The sequence below is a fragment of the Mus caroli genome, unplaced genomic scaffold, assembly GCF_978045245.1.
Source record: "Mus caroli unplaced genomic scaffold, Mus_caroli_1 scaffold_1, whole genome shotgun sequence".
NCBI lineage: Eukaryota > Metazoa > Chordata > Mammalia > Rodentia > Muridae > Mus > Mus caroli.
The window spans coordinates 186041676-186058365 of record NW_028227256.1 but is presented as its reverse complement, the minus strand read 5'-3'; the positions used below and the strand labels follow the sequence as shown (position 1 = coordinate 186058365).

Genomic DNA, 16690 nt, shown 5'->3' with positions numbered 1-16690 from the left:
GTAACATGGCATCATAGAGTAACATGGCAACATAGAATAACATGGTAACATAGAGTAACATGGTAACATAGAGTAACATGGTAACATAGAGTAACATGGCATCATAGAGTAACATGGCAACATAGAATAACATGGTAACATAGAGTAACATGGTAACATAGAGTAACATGGTAACAGTAAGTATGCTGTGACTCTTGCAGAGCACATGGTAGCAATAAGCATTATTGTGTTAATAAGCAAGAACATTGGTATAACTAACCACTTAGGAAAATGTTTACAGGTTTATCTAGTAAAATTAAACCTAAGCATGATGAACAATATACCTTCAGTATATATTACCAGATGTGTATATACTCAGACCAGATGAAAATAAAGAAGTCTGTAGAAATAGTATTTGTGATAATCGTGACAATGAAACCCAGATGTCCATCTGCAGATGATCAAACTACTCCTATGTGGACCATGGATCAAACCATCCAAAGTAATGTTGACCAAGAGAAGATAGCTAGAAAATACTACATACTTTGTATTTTCATTCATTTCAGAATGAAAAGCAGATGGCCTTCTATGTGTACCCACTAGGAAACATAACCCATATTTACCTTCATTCCTGCTGGAGCCATAGGCACAATGTTTGCAAAGCTGACCACTGTCAGATGTGCAACTTGCTAGATGCTTCCATGGGCATTAACATCATAAACATTCATTAAGAGAATTCTAATTTTTGTACTCTTCAGCACTTAAAAGGTATTCTAAAAGGAAGACAATTTCCTGTTAAATGATTGGTGAGCATTATATGGGTAATGGACATGTGTAATAATAACGTTTATTCCCGACACGGAATGCATCAACTGAAGAGATGGGCTGTAACCCAGAATTATAGAGGCTCTCCCCGATTTCTCTCAGAAATACCGAGAAGGAAAAGTAACTATGGAATATGTAAACAATATTAGTAATGTGCTGATAATGGACATTTCCCCCACCAGTCATAACCACCCTGTTTGTTCTGAGTATAAGCAGAATTTTCTCAAAAGCCAACTGTTAACAGCCGCCAAAAGCTTGGATTAAATGCTACAATTCCACCACCGATGGATTCTACTCTCAGAACACACAACTAGAAACTAGTGCCAATATTTGAAAATGCAATAGCAAACACATACATGTAAATATATATACATATGTCTCATGCTATTAAACACATTGATTAATAGGAAATATACTAGAGATAATTATGGGATACTTAGAAATAAATTCTACTGAGAGCACTGCATGTCAGATCCCAGGAGGTACTCTTAAAGTACTGGAAGTTTTACCACACGTATAAAATTCAGTAGAAATAAGGACGCTCTTATGGTGTGCTTCCTTGGCTTTTCCACCTTGTTTCTTCTCTGTGTGTGATGTAACATAATTTTGCAGCTCATTTCACAAAAATCACACACTATTCTGCCCTCTTCTTGTTGGTGGAACTCATCTCTATGACGTTTTAGACAAAGGAGGGAGGTGAACGAAGAATGAGGCCAGCAGTGGCTTCCTTTGGGATGTGTTGGTGATACTTCAGCCACGGTGAGGAAAGTGCTTTCTTAGGCCCTGCTGTCCCTGTGGTTCAGATCCCTGAGCAAGGATTTTATTGGAGTCGGGCTGACCTGCTCACAGGACAGGGGCTGAGTCCAGCCTGCTACTCCAGCTATTCCCACACATGCTGTGTCTATTTCATTTTTGGCTGGAATTTTGTAGTTATTAGAAGCCCAAACTGGCTGAGAGAAACATCAACACCTAGAAATGAAGTGGTAGCCCCAGCCAAACCTAAACCTTGGAGTCAGCTTGGGTACAAAGGTAGAAGCAAACTGGTAGAAAGTTGGAGAAACATTTTACAAGCTGGAAAATGGCTCCCCATAGCAACCATTTGTAGAGCCTTTGAGAAGGTGTGCTTGGGGACTTAGAAGGAAAAGAATGACTGATAAACACGGGGACTTAGAAAAGCTGGCTTAAAGGAGAAATGCTAATGTCAGGGCTTGGCTGCTCTAGACTGCCTCTAATAAAACAGAAGAGGGTGGACTCAGAGATGGACTGGTGGGTTTCCAACTCACCCTTAAAGAGAATATAGAGTGTTCTCATGAAAACACGGAACTCTTAACAGACACCCTAAGGATGAAGCAGGGACGTGCTTGCGCCACACTGTACATAAAACATTTGATAGCATTCTGCTCTTAAAACCAGGTAAATAAAAAGAATAAAATAATAGAGAGCCAACCAATGCCACAGCTGCACATTTAAGATATTCAGGAGCTAACTGAAATAAAACTCTGGCCTCTATACTTGACCACTTGCAAATGTATCAATAGACACACAGCGCTAGAATTCACGGAAGACTGAAATGCCCCCGTTGAATGCGGTTTGCAGAAATGTTTTCCCCACAGTAATTTATGTATGGGAAATCCAATGTCATCTACAGGCTTGTAATAACTCAAGACAAACATTTTGAGAATTAATAGGGAAAGAAGAAAATATCCCAAGTAAGTGTATACTTGAGAAATAAGACAAAGTGTGGGCAGGGGTTGAGGATATCCCAGTGGATCCTGAAGCTACCATGTTCTTATACTAAAACAAGGCATTGTCGGTTGGATCCTTGGATACATTCAACAGAACTGAGTCAATGCTGTGTTCCACGTCTCCAAAATAAGGAGGCATGGATATGCTCACCATTCAGATTTTTAAAATCTGCTCAATGCATGGCTAGTGGTTAAAGCAATTAAGATCAAGAACTAGACAGACCGAACTTAAACTTAGCTGAGTCACACATTAGCCACGTGCTCTTAGGGCCCATTATGCAATGCCATGGCCTGAGTACACAATGTATCCACACACTCTGGATTTGAATGTTCAGTTCTCCAGATGGTACCACTATTTTGGGGATGTTTTTGAAATCTGGAGATTTGGGAGTGGATACAGGAAGTAGGTCACTGCAAACATGTTTGGGGGTTATTCATTCTCTCTCTCTCTCTCTCTCTCTCTCTCTCTCTCTCTCTCTCTCTCTCTCTCTCTGTGTGTGTGTGTGTGTGTGTGTGTGAAAAGGGAGGTTAATAATACCTCATAGAGTTACTGGGTACATTGAAACTTTCTAATACACCCAATGAATATAGCATAATGGTCCGTGTTTGGTTTCTGAGCAAGGGAAGCCAAGGCGACTCTGCCTTGGTAGCTCTACGCAAGAAGAGTCCCTTGCAATTTACCTTCTATCAGCTGGGATCTCAGATACTCACATTGCCCTCAGTATTAATGGATTGCATCCTATTACTTTAGAATTGCATCAATTACTTTAGAATCTCATCCTCCTTTAGGAATTTTTTAAAGAATGAAATGTAACTTCAATATACTGAGTTTTATATTAGGTTGAAGGTATTTTTTCCCATCCTTGAACTTTGTGACGATAGCAAGTCTTTGAAATTGTATTTGCCCTCATTTCCTTCAATAGAGCACATTTCATTAATAGTCACATCCTGTAGCTAGTTAGTGACAGAGCTGGGCTTTGAACTTACATTGAAGAACACTGTTTCTTGGGTGTATGTAGGGTGGTACATTGTTGATAACTCTCCACAGTTTATGTTTGCACCCCAGACTTATAAAATAAATCACGTACCAAGAATATCCTGTGTAAAACTCATTGTATTTCAACCTGTTTACTTATTGTCCAGCCTAGAAATTATCAATGACTATATACTAATTTTTGTGAATAAAGAAAATATTTTTAGTTTAGTTTTGTGTTGGTTTTCTTTCTTTCTTTCTTTCTTTCTTTCTTTCTTTCTTTCTTTCTTTCTTTCTTTCTTTTCTTTCTTTCTTTCTTTTTTTTTTTAATAGGGTTTCTCTGTGTAGCCCTGGCTGTCCTGGAACTCACTCTGTAGACCAGGCTGGCCACGAACTCAGAAATCTGCCTGCCTCTGCCTCCCAAGTGCTGGGATTAAAGGTGTGCATCACCACTGCCTGGCTAAGAAAATATTTTATATAGGTATTAAAATACATAATTATGTATTTCTTGATTTGTGTGTGAATTCACTGGGTATGTCAGCACAGGCCTACTCACTTTGCTCAATCGAAAGAACCTTGACCAAATAGAAGCCCCAGAGATTCAAAGTAGAATCACAGAGATTATTCTCAAACTATCATCTTCAGAACAGTTTGCAAATGTCTGTTCTCAGAATGCTTGTTTGCTATGATAGAAAGTCCCAATCTAGGAGATTTAGTCCAACTCAAGGCCTTGTTTGCAAAAACTAACACACACACACACACACAAACACAACACACACATAACACACGCGTGCACGCGCACACAGAGCAGGCGTTTACTTCCCAGCAAAACTGTGAAATTTGACTGATACTGCAGATTTACTCGGGGTAGGCATGGCATCCTCTTAGCCTGCTGCAAGCCTGAAGTGTTCCCCTTCTACCCCTTGCAGTATCTTTTCCCAGAGTTGGTTGGTATTCCCTGAAGTCAGCCAACGTTCAGCACATGTGAAACACACAGTCACGCTCAGTTTTACAAACATTAAATAAAGTAAGTTTCTTTCTTCTTTCCTATTTGCTTCTCCAGTTTCTATCTTTGGGAGAAATATAATAAACTCCAGTTATAACTTGACTGTATGTTGTAAAATTAGCATCACCCAGTGTTTGCTTGTTCCGATTCTTCTGTCTAAGATGCAATCTAGTGACTCTGGCAACATTCATTCACTCCAAGACATTCTTCACAATTCTCAAAATCTGTGCTGCAAAAGACAGTTATAACACAAGGCCTTTCCCCACCCACCTTTGTCTAACCTAACACCTCTGCTGTTGGGCAGTGGGTGTGGGGAAAGAGGGAGTGGGAGAAAACACGCATCCTGCCAGAGTTCCGGTGCTCTGGGCAGGCAGACACAGAAGACTGCCGAACGATTTCCACATGGCCATGGGTAGATGTCTGGCTGTGGGAAGACACCAGCTCGGCAGGTGGTGGACAAGGGGCAGTCTTAGGTACCAGGTTGTCAGTCTCCGGCATCCCAGACACCGCTGGACACCTTGGAAGAACTGAGAACAAAAGGGGGCTCCAGGGGCAGCTCGGTCATCCCCAGGGCCAAAGGGAGGAGGGGACAAGGGGAGATAGGGACACTATGTGGTTCCCATGCAGGTGAGAGTCCTTGGTCTGGTCTGTGTCATGGGAGGTTAGATGCGGCTCGTTAAAATTATGGGAAAGCATATCCCATCATTCAAGCACAGCGGGCCTTGATGATCAGAGACAGCCTATGGTTTTTAGAGCTCTATTGTAGAAAGGCGGGGGTGGGGGCGGTGGAAGAGATGGTAGACAGAGAGAGGACAGCCATGCTACATAGAGAGAGGGGAGGAAGGGAGAGAGAGAAGGAGGGCTAGAGGTGAAAGTAAAAAAGGTGAGAGCTTAAAGAGAGTAAGGAGGGGCCAAGCAGCCCTTTTATAGTGGGCTAGGCTATCAGGTAACTGTGGGGAGGAACATACCTGGCTATAGTCAGGTCACTGTGGGGGTGGAGTCTAGCCAAAATGCCAGAAGCTTGGGACATTGTCTGTGTGACTTATAGTCACAGAATTATGGAGTAGGGGGCTCTGTGGTGTCAGGCACCTGCCTTTGGAAATGTGGCTTGTTGTTCTGTCCCTTCTAGAGTTTTCTACTGGGTTGCCAGAGCTAGTGTCATGTAACCAAAATAGGCTGCCAATCAGGGCCCCACACTGTCTACTGTGTTCCTGTTAGGGGTTGTTCTTGGGGTTTCTTTTCCCATCACCTTTGATATTAAATTTAAGAACACTTTCTACTGAAAAGAAACTTTGTCACTTCAGAACTTCTGTGGCCTTTGGGGCCAAAGCGTTGTTAGTAAGGGCCACACAATTGATGCTACCTTGTTTTTCTGACTAGTGTATACAATAAAACAGGAATTTCTTAGTGATTGGACATAGACCCAATAGGCAAATCTCTCATGTAGGTACACTCAGAACACACACCCAGTGACTGTGTCACCTAGGTAATTTTTCTGCTAGTAAACAAATTTGAAGTAGCTAGGATTTCTAAAATTTGAGACTACTTGTTTCTCTAAAATATACTCAAGAGGAATCCCCATGAGGTTCTGCACTGAATTTAACTTAAACAGAGATGGGGAAAAACAAACTTCTATGGAAGATATTCTACAATAATAAAATATTTCTCTCAGCGGGTGAGCTGGTAGCAATTGCATTGTTGCAACTCAAGCTCACGTTGCAGTCAGTCATTACCATCGTAACAAGCCCTTGGACCAGCTGGTGTGGATGAGCAACATTGAGCCCCTGATGAGCACATTATTTCACAACTTGAGCTTTGTGGAGAAAAAGACAGATATTCATGGAAAAAGAGGATTAATATTTTGAGATCCCTTTCTTCTCTACTTTGGTCCATAATAAGATGCAACTCACAATCAATCTCTGGCTACTTCTTTTGCTTTTTTAAACTACGGAGGAGCAGAAGAATCAAGAAGCTGGGCTGAGATTGGAAAAAAGCAGATACTCCAACTTAAATACATCTGTATCCAGCAGGCTATGGAAATGTCCATTCAGCATGGAAGACCCTGCAGCAAAATCAACCTCTAAATGGACTTTGCTTTTCTTTCACAGATTAGTCAGTCATGAATGAAATTTTTAGCGAGCAAGGTAGACCCGAAGTTTCTATAGAGTTCTAAGACATTTTCACCCTTAAGTCCATCTTATTTCTACCCCCCACATAAACCAACAACTTGGAAAAAATAGTTCGAAATAAAAAAATCCAGTCTAAAGTCCAAAATAAATAAATAAATAAATAAATTTATATTTTTCTTGTTTTTTTTAAGTAGAGAAAATTCATCCTGGTTTTTTTAAACCTCAGAACATGTAAATTAATTTCAAAGCAAGTTAAAGGATCAAATAAACAGATTAGGATAAAATAATCATGAAATACTCAGAACACATAAATTGCTTTGCTGAAAACTCTATTTGTTACTGGTAAATAACTAGATATGGACAGAAAAACCAAGTAAAAAATGTTCTCTTGGGCCAGGAGAGATGGCTTAATGGATAAGATAATTTGCTGCTCCTATAGATGGTGGGGGTTGAGTTCCCAGCACCCACATGGGACAAGAAACTAGCAAGCTCAACTCTAGGGGATACAGTGGCCTCTTTTGTCCTCTGAGGGCATCTATACTCACATGAGCCCACACATAGATATACAGAGATGCACAAAATTAGAAATATGGCACTCTTTTAAAAATATGTTCCCTTGTCTTTTGGGAAGGAACAATATAAACAGAGATGGAATTGGATAAGTGTCTCTCACCCCATCTGACATTTATTTGTCTGTCTTTGTGTGAATAAAAAGTAAGGCACGATCTCTTGCCTTGGATTTCATCCCTAGTTACAAACATGCAGCGTCAATGCAAGTAAGTGCTTTTATTTTTAAGGGTATCTGTGGCTTGAAGAAATTACAAAGATGCAAAGATCCCTTCCTTCTCTTCAGGCTAAGTCATTTGGAGCTCTCCAGTGTCCCAAGCCCAGCCCTGGCATCTTTGCAGACCCCAGTGAAACTGTATTTGTGTCCTTCCTGGATGGGACATGTGTATCTGCAGGTTTCCACACTCCTACAAAGTTTACAACATGGATACAAGTTTCAGAACCACTGCTTTTTAAAAACAATTGCTTACAGTTGTATCAAAATTATTGACAGTCGATTTCTTTGAAATAATTGGTAGGATACACCAAAGAGCACATCTGCTCTTATACGTTATGATTTACTGGTTACGTTACCATTCACCATTAAAGTTGAACACTATTTTATATATTTCTCTCATTTAGTATTTACAAAGTTTTATGAAACCTGACATCGTGGATTTTCAGCTTTCAATGCCTAAAATATTCTGAATGCAGCATCTGGCTAAAGTTTAATTCTTTTCCCCTGAAGGATAATATGTTGTTCATTAAAATAATCTGAGAAGTAAGGTGCACCCCTTCTAATATGTCAAGGTGTGAAACAAACAATTTATTGCAAACCATTAAAAGTTAGATAATTTTTGTAAAGACAAATAATATTCAAATCTACCTTGTTTCTAAATTGACAAATACAGCATCTAAAAGTGTCACAATCCCACTGTCTGTTGCTTTTATGCCTGAAGCAGTCAGGGTACATGTCTACACCAAGAAAGTTGTCTCATAATTATAAGATATGAAAAAGCAAGAGAATTTAAGTGTTTGGGTTTTTTAAAAGAACATGGGTGTGCCTCGTGGATGTTTTCAAAAAGGAGCTCTCCTGGAGACTACAAACAGGGTATCCCTTCTTAGGTCTGAATGCTGCATTTCTGAAATTTGACACACATATGTGAACAACTCAAAAGTAAAATTTATAAACATGAGATACTGTGTTGGGCTCTTGCCCTGCAATAGACATTAAAATAAAAAAGGTGGACTCTGAGCTTTCTTTTTACTAGGTCCTAAAACCAGCAGTTCTGGCTATTGGTTTTTGTCACTGTTGTGCATCTCTGGAGAACCAGTCACCTCAGGAAGGTGGGCAGGCACACTGACAAAACACTCTCTAGCTAGGCAGAGGAAATAAAGACAGGATAGGCAGGGACAGCACGAGAGAGCATGTGAGTGCTTGGTGATGGTTCCTGGAGGGTTCCAGGAAAGCTCCAGGTCGACCCCAAGCAGAGAGGGCAGGAGAAGGTTATTAGCTGTCAGCAGTGCTCTTTAGCCTTCCTGAATTCCAAGACAGCCTCCTCCCCATGCATGGATCAGAGGGCTCTGCCAAGAGTTCCCATTCAGGAGAGCTGGCCAGTGGCTGTTCTGTGGACTCCTTCCACTGAAGCCGGGCACTCCTGAGCTCCATGTGTGCCAGCCTGGGAACTTGATTTAATTGTCAATAGAAGGAAATAATAGATACCTCTCACAGGTTTTAATATGATCTTAAAATAGGGGAAAGTTTTCTGTTATGACATTGACATAGAGGCGATGATTTTGAGTAATGCAGGATGATGTGGGGCTGCTTAAGATTAAATATGAGCTATATAAAGGCCTGTCAGAATGAATTCTAATGTGCCATGAGACACTTTGCATACCCTTAAATATGCAAAATGTCTCTTGGCACCCTAGAATTCATTTTGACAAGCCTTTATATAGCTCTTACTTAAAGTCCTACTTTATTTTTAGGGACCGGGTCCTCAGAGCTACTCTTTGAGGAGAGGCAACAAAGGGCACTGTTAATCCGTTTGTTTCGTTAGCGAGGGAGAAATGAAACACAACACAAAACAGCGGCAAAAAGTGGAAGCTTGTTTAATATTGTTCTACCATCCTCCTGAAAGGCATAATAATTTGAGTTACATATCTGAACTGATTGGAGTCACAGAATCATAGCTCCTTTTTGCATTTAACAATATATACAATATAAAATAAATACATTTACACAAATGGACATTTGCTGGAGCACACAGTATGGTACACATCACAAAAATATACAATTGATTGCTTTACAGATGTGATGCCCACCTACAGCTATAGACATGGTTTCATTATTATTATTAATTATTATTAATTATCATTATTATTTTTACTACTGGCTATAATGCAACTCCTGGATCATTGTAAGCAGTTTAATTTTTTGTTTTGTCCATTCACGATCTTTGCACATAAGACTGCCATAAAATGTTGTCCCAGGCAGGTAAACAGAGATGCTTAAATAATTAAAATACAATCACCAACATCCATTTTCTCTTCTATAAGAAAAATAGCAGTTTTAAATTTTTTATATCTTTTATGTCATCATTTAAATGCAAAATAGTGGAATAAATACAACAATCTGGCTTGATTAAAACACGAGAGTCACTACAAGAAGCCAACACAATTGCACTGCCTTAAATAAGGACAAACCTAAAAGGAAAATAAAACTGCAAATTGCATGGCTAAAACATACACCTTGGTATCTTCCTGACAGCTGGCATTAACTAAACGGTCTTGCTGGAAACTTGAAAAATAAAAACCAAAAAACAAAAACCAAAACAATAAACTTTGCTTGAGCAAGGTACAAATGGTATTTACCCTAAACCTGTGCGTTTTCTTTAGATCCACACTTGAAGCTGTTGTTGTTTTCACCATAGTTGTGAGATCTTTGTTGTTTTAAAAGGCCAAGTCTTCTAAACGGAGAACTATACATTGTACCTTGTTCTTTAAATGTGCCTCTGTCTCATCTGATCACGTGTGGGCTCTGGCTTCTGAAGCTCAGATACTTCTCTGTGACTCAGTGAAACGGTGGATACATTGTCTATATTCCATTTGTGTATATATAGCATGATTGAGTAGTAGTAACTTAAACCCTGCATAAACCTTCTGCAAAGTAATGTTTCAAACACTTACATGATGAAAGAATCTTACAGGATGAGCACCTTCCCCCCCCCCCAGGAGTTGTATTTTCTGTGGATGTTTAGTCAGGGATTTGCCAATTTTTTTTAACTTATCACAGCTATCAATTTCAAGTTATTGACCATCCGAATGAATTGCTAAAGATGGTTTACCTAGAGTCACACTACAGTCACTTTCTCTACTGAGAACCACAATCTACGATATATTCCCATATAGCTAATGATAGATACACAGTATTCCTAGCACAGCGCTGAGACAGCCTCAGTCCAAGGTATTTTGCTTAACGCACACAAAGTAGCAATAGTTTTGGAAGCAAGTCCGCACCAAAAAGGTTTGCAACAACACAGAGCGAGTTAATAACAACATCTGAGAGATGATCAGGTGGAAGCCTATATACAGCATTTAAAAATTAGACTTATCTATATTCTTGAATATTCAAAGTTTTATGTCTAAGCTATACATTGGTATTCTATAATAAACCATTAGAGAAATTATCCCTTTTTTGAAAATATTATTATGATTTTGATGTGTGTCTGATCGTAATGAATACTGTTTTGGAGTTTCAATCTCTTAGTTATTACTGGTAAGGAGTAGAATATACTACTGTAGTCTCCTGAGGAAGTATACATCCAATACTGTCTCTACTTCTACCCTGTGTCTAAAAGCACACACCACAAGAATCCAAACGCCACGAGAACAAGACGACAGTTTCCGAATGCAACATAAAGTTCAGAAAAGCGCAGCAAACATGGAACATTGAAGCTGAACTATTCTTTTGTTTGTTAGGAGTACAACTTTAATTACATCTGTGTACATAGAATAAGACTGTCCACAGAATACAGAGAGCAGCTACTAACAGTGGTCCATTGGTAAAGCGTTCTACGGAGGTTACTGGTTTCTGGTTATTCGGCGACTGTAGGTTTCGGGAGGGGACATCTGATTTCTTCATTCGATTACACCTGGTTACAGTCTGAAACCTGACTGACCTTCGTGCTGTGACCATATTTGTTGAAAAAGCACATCTATTGGCTTAGCTTTTGGTAAGAAAACAAACAACGAAACAAAACAAACCTGCAGGTTAATTTAAACCACCATCCCTAAGTGAATCGACTCCTATGGATCAGGACTTTAGAATTTGGTCAGGCGTCTGCTGTCTTTGATGGTTGGTTGGTTTGAATTCGGGCATTTAGCCTTATTGCCTCTGAAATGGTATTGGCTCACAGCTCCTTCTGAGACAGAGTTTGTAACTGTATACAGGCAGCATCTTGTTCCTAACCACGAGGGCAGCTAGAAACCGTATGGCGACTGTCCCTCCCAGCAGGGAGGTGTACTGGTGCTAATTCTACAGAGAGGGATCCCATGTGCAGTGCTCGTGGATGGGACCACTCGGTGTCACGGTAGGTATCATCTAATCCTTGGTGTCAGTGAACATTTAGGCAAACTGGAGCTCATGTAAGAAACTGATGTTTGGGACCAGACTGGCACACAACATAAATTGCATCCGTGTTAATATGCACCTTCCCTTCAACTATTGCTTGAGTAAGTTAAATCCCCATATTAATAAATGGCTGAAAAGTGGTAAAGCTGGTACAAAAAAATCTCCATTTGTAAGAAGAAACGAAACATTTTTAAAAATCTTCCTTCAGGGTTCATTTGTCCTTCATTAGTGTTCAATTGTTCAAAGCCAGCACGAGGTTGCGGTATCCTTACCCCTCTCTAGTATTGCATGAATGAATAAAGCTTAAAGGATTCCCTGAAAAAGTTACATAGTAGCTAAACTAACCAACACCTGGAAGACTTGACAAAAGAATTAAGGAATCAAATGGCTGTAACTGATCTAGATGAGAAAGCAAGGAGAAGCAGCCAATGCCGCCACTTAGGTTGTCTGATCGAAGGCTGCCCCGTAGAATCTAATACTGCACTAAGTCGATCCGTTTGCGTTGCACTGTACTTTAGGTACGGTTCTCTCTTTGATTCCTTACTCACCGGGGATGTCATGGTTCATGACAAGTTCACTGGCATCCATAGTATGGATCTCTGTCCTTTGGCAGGGCTGGCTTCCATCTCTCTCTCTCTTTCTCTCTCTCCAGTTAGAGACTGCTTTTAAGAGTTCAGCAGCAGAAGGAAGGAAAGGAAACAAACAAAAAATAATGGGGAAGGAAGAGATGGAGAAGAGATGCAAGAGGTAAAAGAAATGTTCCATACAATCAGAGGTATTGACTATGTATGCAGAGTGGGAGGAGATGTGAGAAAGCGAAGAGAGGGGAGAGCAAGGCAAGAGGAGGAGATTGTGGAAAGGAAGAGAAAGGAAGGAAGGGGGAGACAGAGGAGGGAGGGGGAAGAGAAAGGAGGGAAGGAGGGGAGGAGGGAAAATGAACTATTAGTGAAAGAAGCCAAACATAATAATAGAACAAGGAAGAGTGGAGGATCGCAGGGATGTGGCCAGAGGATGGTGGGATGAAGTAGAGGAAACCTATCAGGAAGATGTGGCGGAATCCGCAGGCTGCATCGTACTGTGGCTGCTAAAATATCAGTGCAGTCTTGATTTTTAATGTTGTTCACTAAACTCTAAGATTCTTCGACATCATTCTTGGGTTTATCTTCCCTTTTCAACGTGCAGGATGGGAGGGCCCAGGGGGGGCTTTTAGTCAGACCTTGGCCTCCAGCATTTCCAAAAAAAGTTTGTGCATGGGCACTTTGCCTTCGAGTTTGATGTTGTAGAAGTGCTGGACTGCCTTGGTGGAGGTCTGCCTCAGCAGCGGCAGCGTCATCAGCATCTTGCCTGCACGGCGAGGGTCTTCCATGTGCTGGCCAGCCTCGTAATCCTGCAGGGCCTCATGTAACACATCCTGAAGTTTCTGCACAGCTTCCACATCTTCTATATGCATGGAATCTGGACAGGGAAGCAGAAGAGGTCAGCCATCATGGAAATTGCAAAACCAAGCTAACCAAACAAAATGCCATTTATTTTATACACAGAGAGACACACCCACACACATACTCATACACAGTCACACACACTCACACATACACATTCACACACTCACACACACATCCACATCCATGCTCACACACATTCACACAGTGCTCACACACATTCATATATGCACACTCACACACACACACACATTCACACACATTCATACACACACTCTATCTCACACACACACTCTCTCTTTCTATCACACACACACACACACTATAAAGAAATATCACAAGGAACACAGATGAAAACATTCTAAATAAAATATGTGGGTGTTCTTATGTACCCAGGGGTCAAAGCTGGTTCAAACCCTGTATGTTTTCCCCTAAATTTCACTTAGTAATCTTCAATATGAGCTTAGAATTTAAGAATTATTTTATATCTGCATATGTGTGTGTGTGTGTGCATATGTGTGTATTTACAGCATACATTACATATTGACTAGCAGAACACTTTAACAGACATTTGGCAGTATGACCCTAAGACCTTTTCATGTTTCTTTAACAAAGAACTATAGCAAGGAATTTATAACACAGGTGAATAAGGGGAGGAAGAGAAATAAATATGATCAAAATCTACTCTAAAAAATTCTCAAAGAATAAATAAAAATATTATTTTAAAAATTTCTAAATGTTAGCAAAGATAAATTTTAAATCTCAAATTTCTACCCAAAAGTTCATATTTCCCAAAGGTTAAAAAGATAATGACCAAGATTGTAATTCACAAGTCCACATGACACATGGAAACCCTGACTATATGATATCTCTGTCATTTCTAATGCTTCAAAATCTTAAATGTATTGCTCACATCTTATTACGTTATTCTTATATACTCAGATTACGTTTAGTTGTGAAATATTTTCCCCATTTGTAATAGTGAACTCGGCCCCTAAATTGACTAATTTAACAATCCAATGTAGTCAGGAACAAAAAGGGTTAACAAGGTTGCTGTAATTATCCTTGTGAGAAATGTGAAATGTGGATAAAAAAATAAAACAGACACTTAATTATATACAAGTTTGAATCATTTAGCACGTTTTATTGATTCCGATGACAGTTTATCTGTTAATTACACATAATGGAGTCTTCGGGGACTCTTCATGTTTAATAATCCCTTTTCACTGTGAATGTCAAGTGCGAAGATATATGTAGTTAGCCCAAGTTTCCCACAATTCAAACATAGATCACAGAGTAAACTAAACAGAACCTTGTAATAAAACCAAATAAAAACAGAGAGGCAGAGGAATGAGGACGACTGGATATAACCAGTAAAATGCTGTTAAACTGTTCTGTCTGGAGCCTCTCGAGGTGATGTTACCAACCCACAGTTAAAATGTCTGACCCAGAAGTATTCCTGCCTATAAAAACTGCAGGAACCAAAATGGAGAAGAGACTGAGGGAGAGGCGGTCCAGTGACCTGCCCAACAGGGGATCCACCTCGTGGGGAGACACTAAAGCCTGACACTATTACTGATGCTGTGATGTGCTTACAGATGGGAGCCTAGCATAGCTGTCCTCTGAGAGGCCAAACCAGCAAGTGACTGATGCAGATACTTACACCCAACCATTGGACTGCAGTCGGGGACCACTGTGGTTGGGTTGGGGGAAGGATAGAAGAAGCAGAAGAGGGTGCCCCTATAGGAAGACCAGTGGTCTCAACTAACTTGGACCTCTAGGAGCTCCCAGACACTGAGCCACCAACCAGGCAGCATACAGGAGCTGGTCCAAGGGTAATGGGTGGATTATAAATAAATAAATAAATAAATAAATAAATAAATTCTTTTAAATCAAAAAAATAAAACTAAACTAAACAAAAACCCTAAAAACTCTTCTGTCTGTTAAAATTATGCACTGTTTATACCAAGTAGATCAGGATTGCATGGTGGTTTTGATGCTACCTTGGGACTCAGATTAACACAGCATGGTAACCTTGGCTACTATACAACACAGAGATGCAGGAGTCTATGCTAACACCAATGGATCACTTGTTGGCTTTGCTTTGCAGAAGAACATAATGAAGGGTGACAAGACCCTCACCTGGAAGTCCTGCTATTGTTCCTCTTGCTCCTTCTCCCCAGGTGACAGTAATCTTGGGAGATACTAGAGGATAAGGGAAGTGGCGGGGTGATGGCTAGAAGACTCCATGATGGAGCTTCAAGAGGTCACCTTCCACAGTGAGCTGGGACTAGGTGGAGATGGAGCGGCTTTGTAGTCACCTGCCCTGTTAATGACCCTCCATCTGTGTTCTCTCCGGCTCAAACTTAGTTTGTTCTATTTGTGTGTGTATATGTGTTATGCATTTGGGGTGTGTAAGCGCACATGTGTTCACACATACACTTCTCTGTAACCTTCCTCAAGAACTATCTACTGTGTCTCCTGAGATAAGGTCTCTCAACAGATTGGAATTTGCCAAGCCAGCTAGACGGGCTGGCCAGTGAGTCCCTGGAGGCTTCCTGTCTCTGCCTCCTCACCACTGGGATTGAAAGCTCTGGCTACCCTATCTGGCTTTTGGCATGGCTTCTTGTTACTCAAACACTGGTCCTGATGCTGGTAAGAAAAGCATTTTACCCACTGGACTATCTCACTAGCACTGGAAACTTAGTTTCCCTTTTTTAAATAAAATAAAATAATAAAATAAAATAAAATTCAGCTTCTAAAATATAGTTATGCTAGTGTTTATTCTCCAAATGAAAATGGAACTGCCCAAGGAACACAGTCATGGACTTTTCTGTTTTTATCAGCAGTCTCCTCTACAGTGTTCCAAGCAATGGTATCTCTAGTTGTATGAAGACTGCTTTACAAGAGATGGGTCTAATGATGAGAAATACCTATTTCATATTTTCCCAGTCTGTCTCCAAGTGCCTTCCTTTGGTTTGGGTTATAATTATTGTAATGAAGTAGAGCATATTTCTCTTTTGTAGGTGGTGTTCATTTAAACATGGGAAGCCAGCTGCAGCTCCCCCCGCCCCTGCCACCCTAGCTTTTCAGTTTTTCCTTTGCCACTACTCTGGCCTGGCCTAGGGAGATATACGAGCGGATGTCACAGGAAATGAGGCGAGAACAAATAGCAGAGCGATATGCTCACAAACAGCAATTAAGACTTCAAACTATTCTTTAAAGGCTGTGATTTAGCTGGAGAGATTTAAAAATGATTTAATCAAATTACTATGATAATTTAACTTCCCATTTACAGAAAAGATTCTAACTCATTTTAGCTTTACTCGTTCTCAGATCTGCTAATACTTCAAATGCAAACTCACTAAATCTGAACTATTTAATTAGACCGTGATTCAGCTGGCAGACTGCTGAA

At 40.2% G+C, this 16690-nt stretch overlaps 1 protein-coding gene across 10 annotated transcripts in view; it reads right to left on the bottom strand.

Annotated features, from left to right (window-relative positions):
* Positions 1–10008: 10008 nt before the first annotated feature.
* The window catches only part of Esrrg (estrogen related receptor gamma), a 614884-nt gene continuing 608202 nt past the window's right edge, over positions 10009–16690 (bottom strand). For all 10 annotated transcript variants that reach the window (XM_021166361.3, XM_029477722.2, XM_085843710.1 and 7 more), the window contains one exon: positions 10009–13291. In XM_021166361.3, coding sequence (XP_021022020.1) covers positions 13047–13291 — 245 coding nt within the window. In that variant the 3' untranslated portion in view covers positions 10009–13046. The remainder of the gene's footprint in view (positions 13292–16690) is intronic.